Source organism: Nematolebias whitei, chromosome 2 (genome assembly GCF_014905685.2).
Source record: "Nematolebias whitei isolate Nwh7 chromosome 2, NemWhi1, whole genome shotgun sequence".
Classification (NCBI taxonomy): domain Eukaryota; kingdom Metazoa; phylum Chordata; class Actinopteri; order Cyprinodontiformes; family Rivulidae; genus Nematolebias; species Nematolebias whitei.
Window position 1 is genome coordinate 49,674,054 of NC_056499.1, and position 18,547 is coordinate 49,692,600.

The 18,547-nt window shown below is 40.4% G+C and overlaps 1 protein-coding gene across 1 annotated transcript in view; it reads left to right on the forward strand.

Moving 5' to 3' along the window:
- Positions 1-18,547, forward strand: part of znf408 (zinc finger protein 408) — a 68,993-nt gene that overhangs the window by 11,177 nt on the left and 39,269 nt on the right. The window contains exon 4 of the mRNA XM_037694732.1: positions 6,753-6,949. Within this exon, the coding sequence (XP_037550660.1) occupies positions 6,753-6,949 (197 nt within the window). The remainder of the gene's footprint in view (positions 1-6,752; positions 6,950-18,547) is intronic.

Below are 18,547 nucleotides of genomic sequence, written 5' to 3' on the forward strand. Positions count from 1 at the left end.
TGGACAGGCGATGATTTCCAAAGGGGGGACTGTAGTGGACTAGGCCATGTCAAAAACTAAGTCTAAGGTCAAAATTCTTGACCTTAAGAACCTTGTGGGACAGAAGCTGTCATTTCATTTATTTGAATCCATAAATACAGGTTCACCCATCCTGAGACTTTCTTTCTTGAAGATTCAAGTGAAAAGAACACTCTCTTTTTATTATCATTACTATTTTACAAATGTTGATAATCAAAGTGTCTTAGTTCAAACCATTTTAGATGTTGCAGTGAACTAATCAATTTTATTAACTGAGTAATGATTTTTATTCTCATGCAAAGTTAGAACTCATGTTAAAAGCTGTTACAGAGTAATTATGCATTTTCTGATTTCTGCTTTTGAATGAGCAAGTGTGTGCGTTTCCAAGGTTGGAGTCAAACGAAAAACAAGTTGTTATGTTAAAACTGTCATGTTTTAGAATCCTCTCAGACGTAAATAGAGATGTTTTGCACCTGTTTCTGAAACACGCCAAAACAAAACCCTCTCTGTCTGTGAGAACATTTCTGATCTGTCTCATAACAATTCTCGCTGTCTCTAACCTCTTACGTCACAAAACACACCCCGTCTGGTCGTTTCTGACCAATGAACAAATCCCAAAAAGTGAACCGGGAAAGAGTCTTTAAAATGTCAGTACTTCCTGGTCTACTCAGACTTCTTGAGAGTTCGAGAGTTCTGGAGTTCTGGAGTTCTAAAGTTGCTAGAGTTCGGTGGGAGTTTTCTGCTGGAGAGTTTTCTGCTGGTTCTGCTCGAGTTCTGTTAGAGACGGGATGATTCTGACATGACAAAAAGCTCTTCCGAGTTCCATGGGATTATAACTTTCACTAGCCACTACTTCTGACGAGCTACAGCCATCATCAGGAGACGCTGGACAGGTAGCGTTAACGGAACTCCATATCTGCTGATGAATCTTCAGAAAGGTAATGGATCAAGTTTCCTACCAAGCGTACCGAAGGAGAGCTGGGCTTCTGATGGAGAGTGTCGATTCTGGTGAACATTCTTCCCCTCCCATAACATCTTACTCCCTTTAACTTCTTTCATCTCTAAACTCTTCTATCAAGTAGAAATTCTTACAGATATTTAGAAATGTCTGTGTAAAGTGCTTATTCACATCCGTGTGGGTAAAAGATCATAGTTGTACAGTTTTATAAATGTCTGTGGTGCAGCAACGGAAAAATCATGGCCGTATGATTTTTCCTGATTGACTGCTCATATTGTTATTTTCATAATTTGCCAAATTAATGTAAATGTTTGATGTTAAATTTGATTCTGTAAATAAATGACCGCATTCATTTTGATGGGTCAAATATAAATGACGTCTCACGTTTGCATTTACTTAAATTCAATGCACGTTTTATTCAGTCCAGAAAAATGAGGAACCCGTGTTAAATGATGAATATATCCCAGCATCTGTTCATCTACAGTGATATATATATATATATATCACATATGTATATACACACAATTATGTATATATATATATGTATATACATACACACATATGTATTTATATACATATATATGTATTTATATATATTCATATATATTTATATACATATATTTATATACATATATATATGTATTTATATATATACATATATATTTATCTATATTTATTTATAGATATAAATATATATATGTATATAAATTACATATATATATATGTATTTTTATATATACATATATATTTATATTTATTTATAGATATAAATATATATATATGTATATAAATTAAAACTCTGATGAACCAGATTCTACAAAAACATTACATTTAAATTTTTATAGGTTTTTATCATCATTTGATGTATTTGCACTCATTGTGTCTACTTTTAATGTTCATTTTAAATGTGTGGTTTCCTTTCTTGTTCACATATATACATTTTATTTTTAGCTTTGCTTTAAAGTTCTTGTTTTGTGATTTGTACATTCGTGAGGTAAAATAAAGTTGAACTGAAGGTCGTCTCTTCTTTAAACATGTTTGAGGGAAATATTCCTGATATCCAATAGTTTTGTGTCTTTTTATGATTTTCAGCTGAGTTAACAGTCATTAAAGTGAAAACAGGATTTCATGATGAAGCTGGCACCGTTTATTTTATTTTTAATCTTCAACGCTCTGCTGGTCCCGCACGACACTGCCCGCAGTCACACGATCCTCTCCTCCGGAGAGGAGGAGGCTGGGAGGCTCACCACAGAGCCAAGGGTACTGAAAATAGTAACAGGTGCTAAGTACCGGTACTAATGGAAAAGCCTCAGAACCGGGCCAAGTAGGGTCAAGTCGGCCCGTACCGGTACTAATGGAAAAGGGGCATTGGTGAAGTCCTGTCAGCATTTTTTTGTTTTTAGTGAGGCCTACTGGGTCTTTTTCCACTGAGACATTTGTGATTTAAAATTCAAGAGAAGCTGAATTCAAAGTGACATACCGTCGCCTCAAAGAGTTTAGTTTGAATGGTTTGGATGGTTTTGCTGTCCATTTGTCTACAATCTGCACTATCTACCTGATCAATGAGGGGTTGCATTTCCTCTTGCCTCCATGTTCTAGGAGGTGGTCACACTGCCATAAACCTTATTCTTTTTAATAGTTTCGGCAGCTGTGGTCAAGAGAACCTAAGGCAGCTTGGAGGTGGTCTTGTTGGATTTACGTTTAACATATATCTATAATCTTCTGATAACACGTGCTCTTCTATAATGTAACGGGAGTTACATTATAGAAGAGCACCTGGACCTTAGATCCCCAGACTGGTAGTTCAGATTTTACTATATTTCTGCTCAATCCAAAATATTGTAGCTTTTAATAGATGGTAATAGTAGTATTTCCATAATGTTTAAAGAGATTTCTGATTAGTAGGATCACTAGTTCTTTTTTGATCATTTATAATGAGACACCACAATAAATCAATGAGCTAATTGGACATACGTAGGTCTTCATGTGTTAACATGTTTTATTTATTTGTAGCTTTATATTCTTGTAAAGCTTCTAAATATCACTGACAATTATTCAGCGGTAAATAATTAATCTGAGCTTAAGCCATTTAATCCTACATTAAATCCATCTTTTACCTGGTTCTAATCTGTCATTAAGCTTTTTTGTTGTAAGTCGCATGATTCCAACAAAGACCTCCATGGGGGTGAATATTTGTTATAGGCCCTTTAAAATGCACACTGTAATACTCGAGAAATTAAAGATTCCTTCCTTTTATACAAATATTCGTGTTATTTGTCTAAAGAGTTAACTATAAACACAAACAAGTTATATTAAAAAATAGTTCCTGTTGTTACATCAAATCTGATCAATGAACAGCTGAGGCATGTCTTTGCATGTATTTGTATATACATCCAATAATCTGAAAAAATGATGGCAATACATCGTGTGACTGTCTTTTCAGAATCAAAATATTTTTATTGTCATTTTAAAAAGTACAACAAAATTAAATATCATCATTACATTGTCAAAAGTTATATAAAACACAAAAAAGATCAGCCATACAGAGCAGCACACTATTGCACAAAAACAAAATATTGCACATGATTATTATAAATTTCTATTGCACATACATTTGCACTGCAGGTGTTATGTGGCATTTAATGCCCTGATGGCTGTGGGATAAAAGTGTGCAGGTGTACCCCTATTGGAAGAAAGACAAAAACATGTTAAGGATAGAAATAATTACAAATACAGAATAGGTAGAGTAAAGTAAAAACAGCAGCAGAGTGAAGAATTGTGGTCAGTTTGTCCTCCAGCAGTCTAAGCCTATAACGGCATAACTAAGGGACAGCTCAGGAAACCCAAACCAACACTAACTATAGGATTTATCAAAAAGGAAAGACTTAATCCCAGTCTTAAAACTGGATAATGTGTCAGCCTCACAGACAGAAATTGGAAGTTGGTTCCACAAGAGAGGAGCCTGATAACTGAAAGCTCTGCCTCCTATTCTGTTTTTGGAAACTCTAGGAACTACAGCTAAACCTGCAGCCTGACAGTGAAGTGCTCTGTTTGGAAAATATGGAACAATAAGATATGTTATATAAGATGGAGCTAGGTTGTTGAGAGCTTTGTAGGTTTTAATTCTCCTCTACCTCCTGCCTGATGACACTGGTTGGATCATGGTGTGACCTGGGTGCAAAGTTTTAAAAAAATGTTTGTGGCTTTCCTGAGAGCTACGAAGTTCTACAGGGCAATGGGCATCCAGTGATCTTCTGGGCCATGTTAATGATCTCCTGAAGGGTTTTCTTCTGTGCTACTGTGCAGCTGTAGAACCGCACACAGAGCCAGTAGCACAGGATGCTCTCCACAGAGCAGCGATAGAAGGACACCAGCAGATTTTGACAGATGTTCTTCTTCCGGAGGACTCTGGAAATACAATCTTTGCTGGGCCTTTCTTCACCAGCTCTGCTGTGTTTGCACACCAGATCAGATCTTCCATGATGTACAGGTCCTTCTCAAAAAATTAGCATATTGTGATAAAGGTCATTATTTTCCATAATGTAATGATAAAAATGAAACTTTCATATATTTCAGATTCATTGCACACCAACTGAAATATTTCAGGTCGTTAATTGTTTTAATACTGATGATTATGGCATACAGCTCATGAAAACCCAAAATGCCTGTCCCAAAAAATTAGCACATCATGAAAAGGTTCTCTAAACAAGCTATTAACCTAACCATCTGAATTAATGACGTAACTCTAAACACCTGCAAAAGATTCCTGAGGCTTTTAAAAACTCCCAGCCTTGTTCATTACTCAAAACCGCAATCATGGGTAAGACTGCCGACCTGACTGCTGTCCAGAAGGCCATCATTGACACCCTCAAGCAAGAGGGTAAGACACAGAAAGAAATTGCTGAACGAATAGGCTGTTCCCAGAGTGCTGTATCAAGGCACCTCAGTGGGAAGTCTGTGGGAAGGGAAAAGTGTGGCAGAATACGCTGCACAACGAGAAGAGGTGACCGGACCCTGAGGAGGATTGTGGAGAAGGGCCGATTCCAGTCCTTGGGGGACCTGCGGAAGCAGTGGACTAAGTCTGGAGTAGAAACATCCAGAGCCACCGTGCACAGGCGTGTGCAGGAAATGGGCTACAGGTGCCGCATTCCCCAGGTCAAGCCACTCTTGAACAAGAGATTACGTCAGAAGCATCTCGCCTGGGACTGCTGCTGAGTGGTCCAAAGTTATGTTCTCTGATTACAGTAAATTTTGCATTTCCTTTGGAAATCAATGTCCCAGAGTCTGGAGGAAGAGAGGAGACACATAATTCACATTGCTTGAGGTCCAGTGTCAAGTTTTCACAGTCACTGGGGTGTCATGTCATCTGCTGGTGTTGGTCCACTGTGTTATATCAAGGGCAGGGTCAATGCAGCTAGCTATCAGGAGATTTTGGAGCACTTCATGCTTCCATCTGCTGAAAAGCTTTATGGAGATGAAGATTTCATTTTTCAGCACGACCTGGCACCTGCTCACAGTGCCAAAACCACTGGTAAATGGTTTACTGACCATAATATTACTGTGCTCAATTGGCCTGCCAACTCTCCTGACCTGAACCCCATAGAGAACCTGTGGGATATTGTGAAGAGAAAGTTGAGAGACGCAAGATCCAACACTCTGGATGAGCTTAAGGCCGCTATCGAAGCATCCTGGGCCTCCATAACACCTCAGCAGTGCCACAGGCTGATTGCCTCCATGCCACGCCGCATTGAAGCAGTCATTCATGCAAAAGGATTCCCGACCAAGTATTGAGTGCATAACTGAACATGATTATTTGAAGGTTGGCGTTTTTTGTATTAAAAACACTTGTCTTTCATTGGTGGGATGAAATATGCTAATTTTTTGGGACAGGCATTTTGGGTTTTCATGAGCTGTATGCCATAATCATCAGTATTAAAACAATTAAAGACCTGAAATATTTCAGTTGGTGTGCAATGAATCTGAAATATATGAAAGTTTCATTTTTATCATTACATTATGGAAAATAATGACCTTTATCACAATATGCTAATTTTTTTAGAAGGACCTGTAGACTGCCAGGAAACTGAAGTTTGAAACCCTCTCCATGCTTGAATAGATTATAGTGGTTGGATGTCCGTTTTCCTTAAATCCACAACAAGCTGCAAGAGAGCAAGAAGTGCACACACAACAACTTGGAGCAAGTTGTTGTGTGTGCACCAGCTGTCAGCCTCTGTAAGCTGTATCATCCCTCTTTACAGATGAGCCCCACCACATTGATACCATCACAGTTCACAAGGTGAACAGATGTTTAGGTGATGTTTCTGCGTTTCAGACGTTCTGTTGATCTCAGACTTTTGTTTCTGTGAATTATTGAGTGTGACATCTTTTGTTGACTTGCAGTTTGTATGTTTGATCTGCTCTTTTGTTCTGTTGAAGGCTGCATCTGTGACACCATCGTCCCTCTCCTCATCCTATGTAGTGTGAGGTGTCCTGATTAAAAACTGCCACTGTTTTCTCTCCCGCAGAGCAAAGCTGGAAAACAAGTGACACCATTATGTTAGTTTCCTGTGATGGGTCGACACGTCATCTACAAACTCACCAGATAGATATTTGTTTTTTCTGATTGTCTTCCAGCCACATGATGTGGACTGTTATGATCACATTCCCAGCTGCCTCCCACTGTGGCTCGTTCCACAGATGCTTTAATGCAATCAGAGCTTCTTGCTGATCACATAGTCTCAGACTCTATATGTTCTTTGTCTTTTTTTCTTCTTAGATTTGCCCATCAGGCACGGTCCCTGGCCCAGCGCAACGTGACCATACTGTGTGCTTGTGGAGAGGTGTGTGAGGCTGAGTGCGTGCATGTGTGTCTGCGTGCGTGTCGGAACATCCAGCCGGGAACAGAGCTGCTGTTGTACAATGAGGGAAAAGGTCAGATATCAGATGAACCAGGTGACGCCATCGGACACTCAGGTAAGAGCTGAGCTTATTGCACAGTTTTACATAAATCAGCCAAAAGTGTAACTATAATTAGTTTGTCATCATATCTGATTAGCTGAAAGAAGGGAAAAGAGCAGAACAGGATCTCAGCCTGCAGACTCTTATTTATATACATGCACAGTAGATGAGATTTGAAGCTATGAGCTTTTGACCCTTGGAAGACCTTATGGAGAAAAAGCAGCCACATGTTTGTTTTAGTCCATGTTTTTATCTTTTAATTGATTTTGGTGAAGTCAATAAACATGATTGTTTCTGACAAAACCTAAAAACCCTTCTACTTTTTTATTTGTAAGAATATTTTAAAATGCTCACATAACCTCACTGTAACTTTGACTACATTCAGAGTCAGAGAGATTTATTTGTCATACACACCACATGTGGTACATGTGGTGGAACGAGATTATGTTCACAGGGTCCCAGTTACATCCCACAATAAAATGTAAAAGAAAAACAGTAATAAGATCTAAGATATGAACTAAGAAAAAGATTAACTAAATATACACTAAGCACTAATAGCATAAAAACAGTCAAAACAATTCGCCGAACAGCAGCATGAACATGAGTCTGTGTGAGCAGATGAGTACGAATGAACACACCAACATCAAAACAGATCAGCAACAACATGAAACAGATCAGCAGCAACATGATGCAATTTTTTTCACAGTGATTATCCTGGTTAGAGATTCATGAGCCTAACAGCTTCAGGGTAGAAGCTGTTCCTCAGTCTAGTGGTTCTACACTTAATGCTCCTCGACCTCCTTCCTGAGGGGAGCGGGACAAAAAGTATGTGTGCTGGTTGAGTGGGGTCCTTCATAATGCAGGTGGCTCTCTTTCTGCATCTAAAGGTATAAATGTCTGTGACGGTGGGGAGGCTGACTCCAACGGTCTTCTGTGCAGCCTTCACCACTCTCTGCGACGCTTTTCTTTCTGCAGTTGTGCAGCCTCCATGCCACATGTTGATGCTGGAGCACAGGATGCTCTCCACTGCTGATATAAAAATATATTTTACAAGGTGTTGGGTTGCCTTTATGCCTATTCAAACATATATTTTGTGTGTGTGTTACTTATAATATTTAGACACTCTTTTGATGGTTTGCAGAGGGACGGAGGGGGGACAGTGTATTCTCTTTAGGAATGCTTTAATAAGCATTAGGAGTGCTTTTGGCAGTAGAGTTTTGGCCAGCCCTGTGGTCATGGCGCTCCGTTACTGGCAATGTCAGGTTATTGCCTTGATTTTGCACAACATGTTTTTATGAGATACCGACTTTCTGTCTGTCCTCCTGACAACCATCAAACTTGTTTTTCACTGCTCTCACGCGATCCGGTCAGGGAGGGGTATATAAGAAATGTAACAAACACAGAGAGTTAGAAGCCTGCTGCGGACCACGCGCGAAGTGCCCAGCTCTGTTGGTGTGATTTCCTGTCACTCGGGTCGAAGGCTTCCCGACCACGTGTCACGGTGAGGGACTCTCATATCAATTTGTGTGTAGAGAGTGTACAAGTGTACATGTTTGCATGGCTGTTTTTCTGTGGCAGATTAATAAATGACACTATTATTTCTAGCAGAAACAGTCTCTGTGTCTTATTTCCTCTCGTGTGAATTATTGGGGCCGACCGTTCACAAACCTTGTATAAGAAATTTCATAAAACAACTGCACACCTGTAGAAGGAGATGAGGACTGAGCTTCCCAGACCAGCTCGTCTCAGCCGTCTGAGAAAGTAGAGTCTGTGATAAGCTTTCTTGATCAGGCTAGTGGTGTTGTTGCCCCAGCTGAGGTTGTCATTCAGGTGTACACCCAAGTACTTGTAGCTGGAGACCACTTCCACTGCAGATCCTCTTATATTCAGGGTGGGTAGGTGTGTTTGTTCCTTCTAAAGTCCACAATCATCTCCTTTGTCTTTTTCATGTTGATGTGAAGGTTATTCTCCTTGCACCAGCTCTGCAGGTGTTCCACCTCATGCCTGTAGCTGGACTCATCATTGTTTGTGATGCATCCCACCACCGCTGTGTCATCTGCAAACTTTACAGTATGACAGCCTGTATGAGTAGGTGCACAGTCATATGTGAGCAGAGTGAATAGGAGGGGGCTCAGCACACACCCCTGAGGGGAGCCAGTGCTGAGGGTTATGGTGGAGGAAGAGAAGTTTTGGATCCTCACTGGCTGCGGTATGTTTGTTAAGAAGTCTAGGACCCAGTTGCAAATGGAGGGGCTTAGTCCTAGTGTGAGTAGTTTGTCCATCAGCGTTTGGAGGATCATGGTGTTGAAGGCAGACGTGAAGTCCACAAAGAGCATACAGATGTAGGAGTCCTTCTGCTCCAGATGGGTGAGAGCAGTATGGACCACAGAGAAGATGGCGTCCTCTGTTGATCGGTTTTCACGGTATGCGTACTGATGAGGGCCCTTTTTGATGTTGATGGTTGTTTTGATGTGTGTCATGACCAGTTTTTTTAAGCATTTGGCGACTATCGGGGTGAGAGCCACTGGCTGATAATCATTCAGACCAGTCACTGTAGAGTTCTTTGGGACTGGGATGATGGTGGCAGTCTTCTGGCAGGTGGGAACTGTTGCCAGGTTGCGCAAGGAGTTAAAGATGTCTGCCAGCACCTCGCAGAGTTTATCGGCACAGTCTTTCAAGACGAGACAAAACTCCATCCCAGACACTTGGAAAACAGCCTTTGTTCTTCCTTTGCTGAAGGGAGGAGACCCCACCTCACTGAACAACTATCGACCAATCTCTAAACTCTGCATTTTAGCCAAGGTTCTAGAAAAACTGATAAACTCTCAAATCAAAAATTACCTGGACTCATTTAACATCTTACCTCCACATCAATCTGGTTTCAGGAAACAACACAGCACAACCACTGCTTCACTGAAGGTTCTTAATGATGTTGTTGAAGCACTGGATGCTAAGGATTATTGTGCTGCACTTTTCTTAGACCTGTCTAAAGCTTTTGACACTGTGGATCATAACATCTTGTGTCATAAACTCTCAGAAGTCGGTTTCTCAGATCACACCATTGGTTGGTTCTCTAACTATCTTTCAGGCAATGTGTTCAACATAATCAGAGTCAGTCAGAGTCAGAGTTTCTTTATTGTCATTTGCACCTCATGTGGTACATGTGGTGGAGAGAAATTATGTACACAAGGTCCCAGTTACATCCAACAATAAAATGTATAAGAAAAACAGTAATAACATCTAAGATATGAACTAAGAAAAACATCAACTAAATATACACTAAGCACTCATAACATAAAAACATTGAACATCAGCACAAACTTGAACATGAGTCTGTGAGCAGATGTGCACGCATGAACACATCAACATTGAAACAGATCAGCAGCAACATGAAACAGATCAGCAGCAACATGATATGGTTTTTCACAGTGATTATTCTAGTTAGAGATTCATGAGTCTAACAGCCTCAGGGTAGAAGCTGTTCCTCAGTCTAGTGGTTCTACACTTAATGCTCCTTAACCTCCTTCCTGAGGGGAGTGGGGCAAAAAGTGTGTGTGCTGGGTGAGTGGGGTCCTTCATGATGCAGGTGGTACTTACTCCAGTTATTTAACAGTCAACAATGGTGTACCATAAGGCTCAGTCTTAGGACCCACCCTCTTTACAATCTACATACATAATGTAAGTAAAAACAACCCTATTGCACCCATACATTTCTATGCTGACGACACAGTTGTTTATTGTCGAGCTAAAACTGTTGCTAAGGCTTTCCAGCTTTTGAAATCTGCATTCAACATCATCCAGACTGATTTGTTTTGCCTCAAACTTGTCCTAAATGCCGACAAAACCAAAGGGATGCTTTTTTCAAATAGGAAGTTGGTCCCAGCAGTTCTTCCTCCGATTTTATCCTCAAATGGTGTCCCCATTGAGTTTGTTGATTCCTATAAATATTTGGGTATCTTGGTCGACTCACATCTCTCTTTTAAGCTCCATGTGGAAAACTTGGTAAAGAAACTGAAAGTTAAACTGGGTTTCTTTTTCAGAAACAGATCCTGTCTAACCCTGAATGCTAGAAAACGCCTTGTATCTGTGACTTTCCTTCCCTCAATTGATTATGGTGATATTATTTACATGAACGCTCCTACAAGAACCCTGCAGATGTTGGATGCTGTCTATCATGGTGCACTAAGATTCATAACTGGCTGTGATTATCGTACCCACCACTGCACACTGTATTCACTGGTTAACTGGACATCATTAACTTCACGCAGACTCTCTCACTGGTATATTTTCATCTTTAAATCACTTCTTGGTCTGTTGCCTTCATACATCTCCTCCTACATGTCTCTGCGTGAGTGCAGCTACGGAGTGCGCTCTCAGGACATTATTACCTGCAGTGTTCCCTCAATGAGGACTGAACTAGGCAAAAGGGCCTTCTCCTATTCCGCTCCTGTTTCCTGGAACATCTTACAAAAAGATTTGAAGCTCTCGACCTTGACCTCTCTAAGTGTCTTTAAGAATCTGTTGGACACCTGGCAGGGTCCAATGCTGACATGTTCCTGTTTTTAGTTTTCTACATTTGTCTTGGAATCTAGCTGTTTTTTGTTTTGTTACCTTTTCCTTTTAGCCATCCTATTTGTTTAAAAAAAAAAAAAAAAGTATGTAGTATGCTTTTTTATAACTGTTTATTGTTGTTGCTGTTGTCCATTGTTGTCATCTTTCTTTGTTGAAATCAGGTCTCTTGTAAATGAGTCCTCGAGGCTCAATGGGATTTACCTGTATAAATAAAGGTTGATTGATTGATTGATTTCAACCCCTTCCCGGGGATGTTGTCTGTGCCGGTTGCTTTGTGAGGGTTAATCCTCCTGAAAGTACTCCTTACTTCTGCTGAGGTCACGCTGAAAAGCTCTTCATCTGGTGATGAGGTGAGTCTGGTGCTGGGTGGTCTGTTCAGGTCTTCAAAGCGTGCATAGAACTTGTTGAGGGCATCAGGCAGTGATGGGTCTCTAGGTCACTGTTCACTTCTGCCTTTATAATCTGTTATCCACATAATGCCCCTCCACATGCTCCGTGGGTCTTGTAAGATGAATTGACCCTCGATCATCTGTGCTTATGTGGCCTTGGCCTTCTTAATACCAGCAACCAGCTCTTTCCTTGGCCTTCTCAGCTCCTGTGAGTTTCCAGACCTGATGGCAGTGTTCCTGGCTTCCAGCAAGGTGCAAACCTCTGCATTCAGCCAAGGTTTTCTGTTCAGGTAACTTTTAACATATCTTATGATGGTGACATCATCAATACATTTACCAATTTACCCCAGAACTGAGGATATGTATTGTTCCAGGTCTAGTGCTCCCCCATTTTCAGCAGCTTCTCTGAAGACCTCCCAGTCTGTTCGTTCAAAACAATCTTTCAGTATGGGGACACTGTTCTGGATCCAAATTTAACTTTCTTTTGTACCGGTCTGGAGCGTCTCAGCGGGGGCAAGTAAGCAGGAGCCAGGAAGATTGAGATGTGATCAGAGAATCCTAGGTGGGGGCAGGGTTCGGCTTTGTATGCATCTGTAGTATGACATATTCTGAGATATATTCATACATTAAACAGGTTCACTCATCTTTCTGGACTGTGTGATGTACGTGCGTTGAATTTAATGAAATGTGGACGTGAGACGTTAATTATCTTTGACTCACCAAGCGAGTGGGTCATTTATTAACAGAATCAAGTTTAACACATCACACATTTACATTAATTTGGCAGAATATGAAAACAACAACATAATCAGCTTTACAACCAGGAAACCATACGGCCATGGTTTTCCATTGCTTCACCACAGACATTAATGAAAACATCTGGATTAATTTTCTAGCAGAAAGGAGAGTTTAAAGATGGAAAATTGAGATTTATCTTACAGAGAGATGTGTGAGGGAATTTATCTGTTTTAACCAGAACGTGCACGCTCCTTCGGAACTCAGCTCGTCCCAACAGTACACTTTTGGTGAAGGTCGACTTTTACCTTTTCTGAAGATAGATCAGTTCCGGCGTGGAGTCTCACTTCCAACCACTGTTCAGCGTCTCAGTGAGAACAGCCAAATACCTAGAGAGCCGTGCGAGGTTATCCAAACAGAAGTTATAATTCCCAAAATCGTCTCTGGTTCAGCTTGTTTGGCTTAGCAGCATCCATGAATGCCTGCGGTTGCATTCACGGACTCCCAAACTCTCTGCACTCTGGATTCCACAACTCTTGAACTCTACATTCTGAACTCTCTACCAGAACTCTTCTGGAACTCTTCTCTCAGAACTCTTTGAACTAGGAAGTGCCAACCTTTTTATGAAGGGTCACTTCCGGTTCATTTGAGAGCTTTTTGATTGGTGGATGGACCAAAGCAGAGGTGTGGTTTGTGATGTAAGGTGTTATGGAAAGTCAAGGATTGTTTAAGAACAGACAGAAAGATATCATGGAAAAACCAGACTTCGTGGCGTCGCTCACCAAATATCTTGCTGTAAAAGTTAAACATGACATTTCTTTTCAGTAAACTTCTTAGTTGACCGAAGCTTGAACTTTAACACACTTACAAATTTGCTCACTTTCAAAGCAGACGATCAAGAAATTGAATCATTACTCTGTAATGTACTCTAACTTGATTTCACTTTGAATTGAGGAATAAAAATCATTACTACTGTTTAAGTAAATAAAAATGAGTAGTTCACTTCAACATGTAAACATTGTTTGAACTAACACAATTTGATTATCAAAACATTTGTAAAATAGTAATGATCATAGAGAATTGTCTTTTCCACTTGATTAATTCAAGAAAGAAAGTCTCAGGATGGGTCAAACTGTATTTCTGGATGCAAATCAATGAAATGACAGTTTCTGTCCATCTGGTCAGTTTTGACATCAGGTCAAGTTCACTACACATCTCTTACATTCGTTTAAACACGGTCCAGCGTGTTGTTTTCACGTGTTGATATGGCCACATTCTGGTAAAATCTTGGGAGGCAGTCTTTTAGATTCACGTGATTAAAGTGACCAGCCACTATGTAAAGAGCATCAGGGTGTTTGCTTTGCAGTGAGCTAAAGAGCTCATGAAACTCCTGAAGAGAGTCATTAACATTAGCATCCGAGGCTATATAAACAACTGTTATGAAAGCCACTGTGAACTTGCGGGGTAAATAATGTGGTTGACATTTCATTGTTAGCTGCTCCAAAGCCTTGGAGCATGAACTTTTTACCAGCGTACAGTTTGTGCACCAAGTTTTACTCATGTAGATGCATACTCCACCTCCCCTCGATTTCCCCGTTAGCTCATTAGCAGGAACTCTCGTGTTCCTGGGGGGAAAAATTAGTCACATTTAATTACACTGAAAAACATGTTTTAATCCCATATTCATTACATCATAAAATAATGCATTCCTACCAGTAATGTTTTTGTTTTTTTAACCTCTGTCTCTATACTTTAGCTCAGTGATTCCCAACCGATGGGGACCCACTCCCCATGGGGGGGTGCTAGAGAGCACGGGGGGGGGGGGGGGTGGCATAATATGTCTGCGTAGAGGTTGTAAAAATATCAATTTATTGTCTGTGTAACAACTTTAGAAAATATGGTTTTATTTTTAATTATTTTTATTTATTTATTTATTTTTTCTTCTTTCGGCTGCTCCCTGCGTTAGGGGTCGTCACAGCAAACTAAGTCGCACGAATACTTGGCAGTTATTTTGACACAGATTGACAAAGATGGGAGGAATGTAGACGAGTTTATTGATGAAGTAGAAAGGGTCATTTCTACCAGAAACCAATCTGCACCTGAACATTTCGATTTTGTGCTGTCTCTGTTAAGAGGCTCAGCTCTGGATGAAGTGCGTTTACGCAAAGCTGACGGTGATGTTGTAAAAGACCTGTTTGTTTACCTGAAAGACGCCTTTGGAGATAAACCTAGTGTTTCGCAACTTTTACAAAACTTTTACAAAACTTTTACAACTGTAAACAAAAAGAGGGGGAGGACATACGTGACTTTTCACATTCATTATCTCAGGCCTTTAGTTTTGTATGGAACCAACATCCTTATTTGGTGAGCAGTGAGAAGACAGTGTTGAGAGATCAGTTCATTGAGGGCGTCAGAGACCTCGCATTAAGATGAGAACTTTGAGAATATGTAAGAGAAAAACCATCTACTTTTATAGAGGTGCATGAGGAATCTTACTTGTGGTCATTAGAAGACCAAGTCCCTAGCACAAAAGTGGTTAGGAGTAAAGTGAAGACCTGTAGCAATGTTACAGCAGAAGCACATCGCTGTGCAGTTAAAGAGACAGGAAACCCAGTGTATCGAGGATGTGCTGGAAACTCTCAAAGAGCAAGACAAAGTCACTAATGCACCTAGACCTAATAATAAGTCAGTTTCAATTGATGACATTTTAAAAGCGCTTACTGAGCAAGGAAAAGTGATAACTGAACCCACTAAAGCTGTGAAAGAGTTGACTACTCAGAGCAAAAACCCTAGTGACCAGACACCAAATAAGATCAAAACTGTTCCAAGATTTACTTCGGATGGTAAGCCGATATGCTTTAAATGCCAAACTGCTGGTCATGTCGCCAAACAGTGCCCCCAGGAAAAACACAAAAACTCTGACGAGTCCTCTGTTTCCAGTCAGTCGAGAAACAAGAGGCCCTGGTTGTAATGAGTTGGGTAATGCAGGGTCATGTCATAAACTGACCTAAACTAGACATCACACGTGAACAAAAGAAAACGTGAGCATGCTATAGGAAAATGTTCAGTGGTTGATCTAAAACTTAATGGCAGGTTAGCTCATTGTTTACTGGACACTGGCAGCCAAATCAGTACTATGACAGATGAGTTTTTCAGAAAATATATTGGTGATGATGCTACAAATAGATGGCTTAAAATAACTGCTGTGAATGGACTTGACATCCCTTACCAGGATATATTGAACTGGAAGTCAAAACGATGAGTTTAAAGATCCCAAACTGTGGGTTATTGGTTCTGAAACCTTCAATGAATCCTATTGTTTCTGAGGAATGCTTAATTGGGATGAATGCCATTCACAGATGCAGACAGCTGGTGACAACAGAGGTGACAACACTTTGGGTGGATCCTTAGACTTTGGGTGGACGACAGCTTTCTAACAGATACAGGTCTGTTGCATTGAGAGGAAGGTGACAGCTCGGGTTGCAGGCAGACACAAAGTACGTATCCCTGCATCCTTGGTGTCCACGGTATTTGTAAAAGGTCACACTAAAACCCCAAATACAGCCTCTCAGTTGATTACTGAACCAGAGACCACTCCATTACCACCCAGTTTAGCAGTTATCCCAACACTTGTCATGAGCACCAGCCAGGTTCTTCCTCTCCAAGTTGTTAATTTCTTCGCCGAGGAAGTGTGGTTGGGCCCCAGAGCACGGCTAGGCATGATCTCAAAGGTTGATCCTGTTGAGAGTGAACAGACAGGCCAAGTAAAGTTGCAGTGCTTTTCTGCTGATGTTGAACAGGTTTCGGCTGATTCCAACACAGAGCAAACTGACAGTAAGATGCAAACCATTTTGGAAAAACTTGACGTGGGAGGCACTGAGGAAGAGCATGTTGCTCTCTGTTCATTGCTTTCCTGTTACCTTGATGTTTTTGCAGATGATGATGAAAATCTGTGTCACACAGATAAGGTGAAACATGAGATTAAGCTGGTTGATGACGTACCAGTCACACAACCATATCGACATATACCTCCTAACCAATACCAGGAAGTACAAGAACATACTATATCTCTCAACTTTTGAAAAAAGGAATTATACAGGAAAGTGAACACGCTTACGCCTCACCAGTTGTGGTAGTCCGCAAAAGTGATGGCAGTATACACTAGGAATGCACAATATATACGGTTTACGGTAGAAACGATAGAAATTTAGCCGACGATATAGATCTGTCTTCTACCGGCTAACTGCAGTAATGCTGTGTCTGATGTAAAATCTGAGTTTTCGGTTACTTTTTTTTAGTTGAAAACTGTGCGTAAGTGGTGTTCAAGTGTAAAATCAGAGCAGTCAAATTTAATCGTTACTTTTTTTGAGTTGAAAACTGTGCGCAAGTGGCGTTAAAGTCATTTCTTCGAGAGCTAAGTAGCGAAGCTACAAGCTAACTACAGCCAGCTTGCCGTAGTGTTGCCGTATTCGAACACATGCGAAAAACGCTGAGTTCCATCGAAAGTTGTTGTTGTTTTTTTTTTTGTTGAAAGTTAAAGTAAGCGTTGGTCAGCTTTAGCGAAACCTGCTCTCTAATCTGTGAAAAGAACGCTGTGTTGTGTGATTTTACTGCAAGACCCTCTCGTCAAAGCCACAGATTCTTTTTGTGTCAGCTCTCCATTAAAGCAGAAGGAGTCGCCAACTAGAGGTTTGGAGGGTGAAGTGTTTCAGTGTAAAATGCTGCTCTGTTGCTGTTAATTTCTTAAGTGAGAAGACTGGAAACTGTTAAGAGTTAACAACATATTCTTTTGTTGAAAATATATGGCTAAAACTACATTTGATATCTTTTACACTGTTTTGCACTACAAGAAAGATGTGTAATACTTGATTTGTTTATTATTTAAAAACTCTCTGGACCTAGTAGTGGGATTTTTTAAATTCAAAATATATGATGGCAAAAGGACATCCTATGCTTTTTAAAAAATTCCTATTAAGTTTTATACCAAAAACATATCGCAATATATATTGTTATCGCCACCCTTTACAATACATATCGTGATATGAATTTTATGCCATATCGCACATTCCTAGTATACGCTTATGTGTAGACTATCGAAAACTAAATCTCAAAGCTAAGAAGGATGCATTCCCATTGCCTCGTATCGATGAGAGTTTTGACGCTTTAAAAGGTGCCAAATACTTTTCCACAGTTGATTTTGCCAGTGGATATCATCAAGTGGCCATGGATGATCGAGACAGACATAAGACTGCTTTCACCACACCTTTTGGGCTGATTCAGTGTGTGTGCATGCCCATGGGGGTCTGTAATGGGCCTGCGACATTTCAAAGGTTGATACAAGTGACTATGAGCGATTTGATATTCAACATCATGTTAGACTATCTTGATGACATTTTGGTGTACTCACCAACCTTTTAGTTCGATTTGGAATAGTTAGACATAGTTTTTAAACGTTTGAGAGAGACAGAATTAAAGGTGAAGTGGGAAAAATGTCACTTTTTACAGAAGGAAATAAAATTGCTTGGGCACCAGGTTTCTGCAATGGGTATTGCAACTGATGCCTCTAAGGTAGCAACAGTCAAGGAGTGGCCTGTGCCTGGCACTGTTAAGGAGCTGCAATCATTACTAGACTTATGTAGTTACTACAGAAGGTATGTTGAGGGTTTTTCAAAGATTGCAGCCCCACTGCATGACCTTGTGATCCAATGTCGAGGAGCTGCTAGTACAGCCAAAGCTAGTCAAAAACTAGATGCATTGTGGGATACCAAGCGTCGGATTGCATTTGACACACTGAAAGAAAAGCTTGTGACTGCACCTGTCCTAGGTTTTGCAGTTTTCACTTGTCCTTTCATTTTGGAGACTGACACTAGTGGTCAGGGTTTAGGAGCTGTCTTGTGTCAGCAGCAAGGTGACAAAA